General features: G+C 42.8%; 1 protein-coding gene across 1 annotated transcript in view; it reads left to right on the top strand.

Moving 5' to 3' along the window:
- The first annotated feature begins 2,225 nt into the window (after window positions 1–2,225).
- The window catches only part of sall3a (spalt-like transcription factor 3a), a 16,195-nt gene continuing 9,775 nt past the window's right edge, over window positions 2,226–8,645 (top strand). The window contains exon 1 of the mRNA XM_035673241.1: window positions 2,226–3,632. Coding sequence (XP_035529134.1) covers window positions 3,551–3,632 — 82 coding nt within the window. The 5' untranslated portion in view covers window positions 2,226–3,550. The remainder of the gene's footprint in view (window positions 3,633–8,645) is intronic.

The raw sequence follows: 8,645 nt of genomic DNA, 5'->3' as shown, positions 1-8,645 counted from the left end.
CCAACCCCAACCCCATCCCCCCCTCCTCTTCCCCCTCCTCTGCCCCCTCCTCCTCCTCCCCTCCAACCCCTCTTCTGCTCCACCAGCAGCGCTCTCCCCTCTCTCGGTGAATAGGGAGAGTGGCCCCGTTTGTAACAGCCGCTATGGGAGCTCCAGCTATGCACCAAAAACAGTCCGTTCTTTAAGGTGTAAAGATGCCTCTGAGGCGCATCCGGTGTCAGCTGCATCATAAAACAAACGTTCATTTTATACTTTTCCACTGCAGTCAAAATTAAAGAGGTATTTATTTGGTGTTATGGCATCTAGCTTTTCCAAATCCGTGACCATGTTAATAGTTCCATTCCCCCCCTCCAACCCCCTGCCGTATTTAGAGTGTGCTAAAATCACAGGGAAAACCTTTCTGTCAATCCAAAATTTCACACCAAATTAATTACTTGAAGTACAAGCTGTTTGGCAATCCCGATCACACTGGATCTTCCTCCCTCCTTCCCTCCCTCCCTCCCTCTCTATGTGTGTGTGTGTAGTCTATACCGGATTAAATGGCACCTCGTCTTAAATGGCACCTTGCCTCGTTTCCCCTCTCCTTTCATCATCAGCAAAATAAAGATTAGGCCTACAGAGGAGATTGTAAAGGCTCGCCCTCAGAGGCGCAGGGATCTTCATTCCTCCGCCTTTGTGATGATATTGATGATGATGATGGCCAAGTGGACAGTTTGATTTTTGTGTGGCGAGCTAGTTATAAAGAATCAATATTATATCAAGCGGGTAACTTTGGTGATAAAGGACTTCAGCCACTCTGGCTATTCATCATAAGTCTGTAGCAAGCAGATAGGTCAAAAGAAATTATATTGCTCTAAAGAGTGTGTCTCCTTATCTCTCAGTACCAGGGGAGTGGAGGACACGCCGATCGATACAGTAGCTGCCGTATACTCCTTGCAATTATCAATAGCTGATTTTGTCTTCCTGGGGCTGAATCTATTAATACCAGATAATAACAGCCTTTTGGACATAACTTCTAGGGGGGATGATGGAAGGAGAAGGAGAGGAAGAAGAAGACGAAGGGGGAAAAAAGAAAGTTTGTTCACAGGACGACCTTGTTGTCAACAGATTTGTCTCTCATATGAGATGGACACAGGGGAATAGACAAGTCAAACCGACAAGAGGGAGAGGGGGGAATAAGGGAGGGAGGGAGGGGGAGCTCTAACTGAGCCCCCCCCCCAACTGAAAAAAGCTCAGGATCCATCGTTACAGTAAAATGGTTTCTAATTTATTTAGAAATTCGCGTTTTATGCGTGGAAACAACTAAACCACAGGATATTTTCAGAATTATTTTTAATAACTTGTAATGTTAAAGCACGCAGTTATTTATGTGAAAGAGACCTATGACAAATTATAAAGTTTGTAATACAAAAAAAATAAAATAACCGAATATAATAACTTTACGTTGATCATAAATCCTGTTTATCAATATAAATGACGTACGTTTCCCCCCTTCTTATTTACATGCCAGACGGCCTCGCACATCTTAATCCTTCCAATCCTTTTCCCATTAATGTGACCCCATGCATCCCGGGAATTTAATGCAAATAGAAATTTGCAAAGTAAAGGGTTAACGTGTTTATTCAGTACAACAATGATCTGCCATCAATGCACAACGTCGTTCTCTTCCTCTCAACCTCTTTCCACCTCTGTTCATTTAAAGCATGTGTTGAAAAGGGATGGGTAAAAACAAATGTAAGGAAATATTAAGAATTGTGTATATGGTGTTGTAAAAAGGACATACAGTGTTACGGGGCGTTATAAAATAATGTCTTTTATTTTTACAGTAAATCACTAGGGTGTGATCACTGTCAGTATATAAGTACATATCCAGCGGTTGCCACCGTGCAAAACGTCCATAAACTAGAAATAAAGTTAACATAAAGGCAGGAGGTTGTGATGGAGAGCCTACCGTGGAACCACAAAATCGCCACTCTCATAAAAAAATAAAAAAATACTGCGAGATTAATATGACAGTGTGTCCCTTACAGGCGGCGGCTGGTAGGAGCTGCGATATATTATATGATGGGAGGTCAAATCTGGGTGTTCACATTGGAGTCTGAGGACGATCCATTGAACAGTAACGTGGTGGTACATCCTAGTGGTGGCTGAAAGCAATGGGCTGAACCTCTGCTTGGGGGTTAACTCTCACACACAGCGCAGTCCCCCACACACACAGAGCCATGCCCAACACCGAGAGACCGACAGTGCTAGTGGGCTGCCAGAAGATAACTTCAAAGTTGGCTTCGACATGAGCCCGCAAGCCGACCGAAGGGAAGACACTGACTGATGCTTTCATTTGGAAAACAAGCAGCGTTTGAGCGTTTGGCCACCAAATATCCAGAAAAGCCACTTTTGGAGAGCGCACCGAAGCGAAGGCGCAGCCGGGAGCTAAAACACGGCGAGAGGAGGAGGACGAGGGGGAACTTGATCGCGATCAGAAACACTGAAGCGACTTGTCTTTTGCGGGACAAATGAGTTTTTGATCACATTGACACTGGTGTTGTAGCCCGAGAGCAGGACTGTCGCTAATCGCTGCGCCGCTTTGTCGGAAGACGCGCGTCAAAGTTTGGAGAGCGGAGCTGCGCCATTATAAAGAAACCCCTGGTAACAATTTATTGTTATTGTCAAGAACTTTACTCGCCCCGTCCACTTCCCGGCTATCGATGTCCGTGTACCAAGTCAAACAGCAGCTACTTTACCGGAAAGATGTCCATCAAGATAAAAACTCTTGCCTGAAACATCTCAGAGACTGTAAACATCGCTTCATTTGAGTCCAGTTCAGAAGGAGGTGCGTGTTCAGCTCCGGCACACACACACACACACACACACACACACACACAAAAGTTACCGAGAGAGAGAAAGTGCGAGAACTGAGCCAAGCTCTCGAGACAGACTTTATGAGAAAGAGGCTTTCTGAAGTTGTGAAGGTAAAAGTGGGATCATAAAGGTCAGAGTGATGAAGATGAGAGATACTTCGAGAAGAAACACGGCGGCGAATCCTCCGCACTTGTGAGTCAGTGCGCTTCGTGAAAGGAGGGGGGGGAACGAGCCTGACGTTTCCCTGTTGAAGACCCCCCCGTGAGCCGGGCATAACAAGAGATTTGGTGTGTTGTGCTGTGTTGTTGGGGGAGGCTGGATAGTAAAGAGAAAAGAGACGGATAAAGTCTGAGAGTGAAGCGGCTAATTGCTTAGTCCGTCCCTCATTACCATATCCAATGCGCGTCCGCTGGACTCCAGCCAATCCTCCCCACCTTCACACGGTGCCATTAATCGCGAGGCATTATTCACTATCATAATTATTATACCGACATGCGCAATCCGACGCACAGCAACAGCAGCGACGGCAGCAACACCGGCTAATTTCAGATTTTTTTTCCCTCTCCGCCACCAGACTGTTTGCGAACTTTTCTGCGTGTTGATTCATTCGCTCTTCGCTGATGTATCTGCAAAACGCAGAGACATCTCGGAGCGCAAAAGCAGAAGCATCGCCAGCACCGACGCCAGCAGCATGTCCCGACGCAAGCAAGCCAAGCCGCAGCACCTCAAGTCGGACGAGGATCCCGCACTAGCCGGGGTGGTTTCCGAGCACGGTGAGTGGATCTGATCAGCTGAGGTCTCTTATCCAGGTCTTCTTTCAAACAGACAACTTCCTCCTCACTGCTATGCCGCTCTACACTATTGCTGTTTTCTTCACTTCACTCTGTTTTAGGAGCTCTTTTAAACCTTTTTTTTTTCTTTTTTTTTTAAGTTTGACCTTAAATGAGAAGGATTTATTTGGATTATTGTTGGGTTTCCGATTAGATTTTTTTTTTTAAATAGAGATGCAATAATTTGTGACAAATCCAGTGTGATACAGTTATTAAGTAAGAAAGTGTCTTCAATCGAAAGGGAAGTTCTGTCTGATAGAAGTTGTGTGTTTTGTTTTATTCTCAGACATCAGTTGGACCTGCATGTCGCTCAGGCTGCATGCTGTGTCGGCTGGTGGCTGATAGATGACTTTTAAGATGAATATATCTAATGCGTTTATTCATTTACACCAGTTTACACTTCCATCCGTTTCACCGTGTGCTGCAGGCCTTTTTTGAGGGACCCGTTTCAAAAAGAGATTTATTTGAACACTTGCCTGTGTCAGGATATCGGGGCTCTTTTCCTAAATACGCCTTTGAAATCTACAAACAGTTGACTTTGTATGTGCATGCGCGCGCACTAATATACACGCGCAAACGTGCATACACACACAGTATGAGAAGTTGGAAAAATATTTGACATTTTCCTCTTAGAGCTACAATTCGTAATTGGCGGGTAATGCAGCTGATGTGTATTTTTCATTATGTTAAAATGGTAAAAACTGTTTTATTTTATTTTTGGGGGATTTTTATTCTGCGTTAGAGCCTTTTGTCCCTGAGCGCCTGTCTGCTTCTCCGAAGAGCAAAATGCGGATTCTGTTGCAGGTCGAAGCCTTGTTTTGTTATGGAAATGTTTTTGTTTACCCCCCTCACATAAATTTAGCACACTTGATTTGTTCCCTTTTGCTCACAATGTCGACAAGATCGGTTGACAGAGCTCGTCCTCGCCATGTGGAGGGAAAAAAAAGGCTCATTCATGTTTTATTCTGTACTCAGCCTTTTGCGCAATAAAACGACCATTATAGAGCTAAAGTCACATCTGACGCCAGGAGTAATGCTGCAGGAATTATAAGAACAACATGACAACTGTGAGAATATTAATTTCCATACCTTAGTGTGCATAAATCATATTGTACCTGAATGTTTTTAAATTTACAATTCTTTTAAATTGCAGTATTTCAAATTGATGTATTTTCTAAAGTTATATCTCAATAAATCTAGAAGAAAATCATATTTTATCTATGAGGAATAAGATCAATTAATTTTTATTTTATATAACTGCACCCTTTACCATTAACAATCCAGTCTTTGTAATTAAAATCACCACTCTTCGAGGTGATTTCTGTGAAAGATCTATTTCTTTTCGGGGTATTGATAAAGCTGCCAACATATCACTGCTTTTATTTATACCTCATTATAGGCTCATGTTGGCCAACACACACACCGAGTCACACTCACTCACACACACACACACACACACACACACACACTTTGCAAGGCTTCTTTACAATAGAAATGCGTGATGTAATCTCTGGGGAGCAGCTTTCTTTGCATGAGGAAATGTTGGTGTGAGGGGAGAGAATCACACTGATGACTCTTGGCCCTTTTGTCCGGTTCAGTCTGTGGAATTTTTGTCATTTCGAGGGCAATTCATATATTTTAACACAAACATTGTCTCTGTTTCAATGCTGAGATAACCTCACCCAGATTTTGGTCAGAGATACGAAAACGTCCATCAGGTTGCTCTCCTGTAGGACCGTGGAATGAAAAGCGAACTTCCTTTTTCTGTCCTAAAATTTACACGCAGGCAGAATTTAATTTAGAAATTATTTTTTGCAATTTGTGACACAGAAAACGCTCTAAAGATGGATCCACCAAGAGAGGACATAAGTGTAGAATTGGAAAAAAAAATCCATACACTCTTGATTCTGTTCCCCATTTTAACACACACCGTCCTATGTGGATGTGTAGCTATAAAATAAAAAAAACACACACACACACACACACAGACTAGGTTGTGGGTAACCTATAGCATCTACGCCATTGTGCTTAAGACTGGAAGTGGCCGTGGAATGTTCTTGCCTGTCCTCGCTGGAGCACTATACTGGCTCGCTTGTTTCCAGGACAGACGTTGCAGCGAAACAATCCCAAGCCTTTGGCAGAACACAGTGAGCCCATACACACTTAGATAAACCTAATAATACCATGTCTCATCCAAAGCTACCTTACAGACGAGCTACAAATGTCAGACTGGCAGTGTATCATTGCAGCATGATCAGATTCTCCGCTGCCTATTGCCGTGGTGCAGCTTGTGACGACACTATTGATCGCTGGCCTTGACAAATCATTGCATATAATGTCGGAGGAATTCAAAAGTTCCAATTGTCAGTCGCTGCTCGATTTAGACTGTAAATCCATACATGTTGGGCTAGTAGTGAAGAAAAGTCAAGCATTCAAGTGGCGTTTAAATCGTGCTCAAGGACACACTCTGTCCGTAGCGTAGTTCAAGAAAATAGCCATCAAACAAGAAAACAAGCACAAGATTAATGAGCTTAGGTATAAACTTCACCTTGGGTGTTCATTTTTTCCAAACCCTCAATTTGATCAGGACTCTTTTTGTGTGAATTTCTCTCACTGCTGCCCACTGCAGCTCAGTGAGGACCTTTTTTAATGTGCTGCATCCCTGAAAAGATGAAAAACTGAAATCAAGTGCCAACAAGCCCTTGTCTGGCATATCCTCTCCCCCTCAGGCCTTCCGGACACTTGCCCCCTGGGGGCATGGGGGGTTGTGTCTGTGTGTTAGGATGGGGAGAGGAGAGGGGGGGGGTCTGCTTAGGAGTGCTTTTATAAAGCTTGCTGACTTAACCTTTGTCTAGCCCCGGCCAGCCAGGTCCTGCCGCTAGATGTCAAGCTCCTTGTACAATAAGAACATGTGTGCCGTTGACCTTGGCAGCACAGCTTACTCGTGTCCTAGAAAGTGTGAACAGGGACAGGCTTTTCATCTCACTACGCTTCCTCTGCATCCAGTGTCTCTGAAGGTGTGCATGTGGAATGTGTGGGAGGCAGTGCCGTACATATTGCATATGAGCACACTTGTGCCTACTCCTATTTAGAGGAATCTCCAAAGGTACATTTACCCAGCTGTGGACGGAGACGTACAGGATTAATTTCAACCAAGAAGAGTGCATTTTCCCAATATTATTGGTTGTAAAAATGACATTTTCTACATTTTAGCAGACATCCCAGGAAAGACATGGTGGTCACTGAACAGGTGGATGACTACAAATGGTGGTTTCAGTTTTCATTTTTGATGCTTCATACACACACACATATTCACATTTATTCACTATCAAAATCTTTAATAATAATCTGTGTTTATTTTCAAACACAGTCCCAATGTTTAAACTTTTTTCCTTTCTCTACGACATAGCGTTTGAGGCAGGAATGTTCATAGTTATGAGGTACAAAAAATATAATATAGTGAGGAAATCCCTGCTGACAGTGACAACATGGTTCCCCTGCAGTGGGGCTTTGTTTGGCTTTTGTTTTAATCCCCTCTCACCATTGGGTGCAGGCCTCAGGACCACCCACATAGTTGTGCCAAAGATGTATTCAAGAAAGCACTCAAATATGGCTGTGTCTTAATTACTACTCAGCACTGAAAACACACACGAACAAGTAAGATCCTGATTGAGAGGAAGAACTAGACAGGAGAGAGTTGGACTCTTTAACATTAGACTAAGCAGCAGATTTTGGGAGATTTAAGAGAAAGCTCGCAAGCCATCAGTTGAAAAGGTAAATCTTTTTCATTAGTATTTTTTCTTTAGATGGCTTTGTTTGTGTTTGTTTAAATGGTTTTAGCACTGATTTGTTCAGTAACGAAGAGTCATGAATGAAGAGTTTGACAGCTGAGATGTTTCGGTTTGTCACTGACGGAGCTTTGTTTTGTGGGTGTAAAAAGCGAAACAGTTTTCCTACGTGAAAATTTGCATCTAACCATCTAAATTTAAAAGAAGCTGACGCAGAAATCCCCATGTAAAAAGACAGAATCTGTTTAATATGTCTTTGGCCTGCTGAAGATGAGCGTCCATTAGATCCTAAAGCGTCCTCCTCTTCTCAAGCCAGAGACAGAGAACCATCTTGACGGGTGACACAGTCATCTGGACAGAGTGCCGTCATTGAATACTGTATTGCAAATGCTTACACAAACAAATCGTTAATGTTTTGGCTGCTCCACATCTGCAGGCAATGACAAAGGCCTCTCTGTTAGTGCAGATATGACTGTACCACTCTGCAGTAGGGCTGACCAGGCCGATGACACACACACACACACAGCTGTGCTGAGGACGCTGAGCCTCTGCAGGTCTGAGGATGCATGGTATCGTTCGAGGAGATGCTTTATGTGGATCTGACCACAGAGACATTACTGTCCAGGAAGCATGCAAAAGCAGAAAGATATAATTTTTTAAGGATCTGTTGGTTTAAGAAATACATGCAAATAATGATGTATACAATTATTGGAATTAATGCAATGCTGAAACAATATGGCAGACAGATTGAGTTTTATAAAAGTATATAAAAACTTGTATTAACACTTCAAAAAAAAGTTTGTGATCAAAGCTAAATCTGAATTTTCTTCTTCTGTGTGCTGAACGATCCAGTGCTGACAGATAAATTACCAAATTAAAATGCAGCAACATGCACACATCAATCAAAACAGCTGTCTGTCAGATAAATTTAAATATAGAATAACGTAAAAATTCATGACTTTAATCATTTTTTTCTTACGGAACAGAGTGATGGATGCGTGATCGAAGAATACAATGGAAAAATGTAATTAGCACAAGTATTCCAACATTGCAGAACCCAGCAGGCCTTTTTTTCACCCTCCCCTCCCAACTTGGGCAGGACTTACAGTGATACATCCCTCTTTAAGGGTCCTAAGCTATCCTTAGATGCTTGAGAAGAATGCATTTT

The sequence above is a fragment of the Morone saxatilis genome, unplaced genomic scaffold (genome assembly GCF_004916995.1).
Source record: "Morone saxatilis isolate NCDOM2014 unplaced genomic scaffold, NCSU_SB_2.0 Contig24, whole genome shotgun sequence".
Classification (NCBI taxonomy): domain Eukaryota; kingdom Metazoa; phylum Chordata; class Actinopteri; family Moronidae; genus Morone; species Morone saxatilis.
This window is presented reverse-complemented; position numbering and strand designations above follow the sequence as displayed.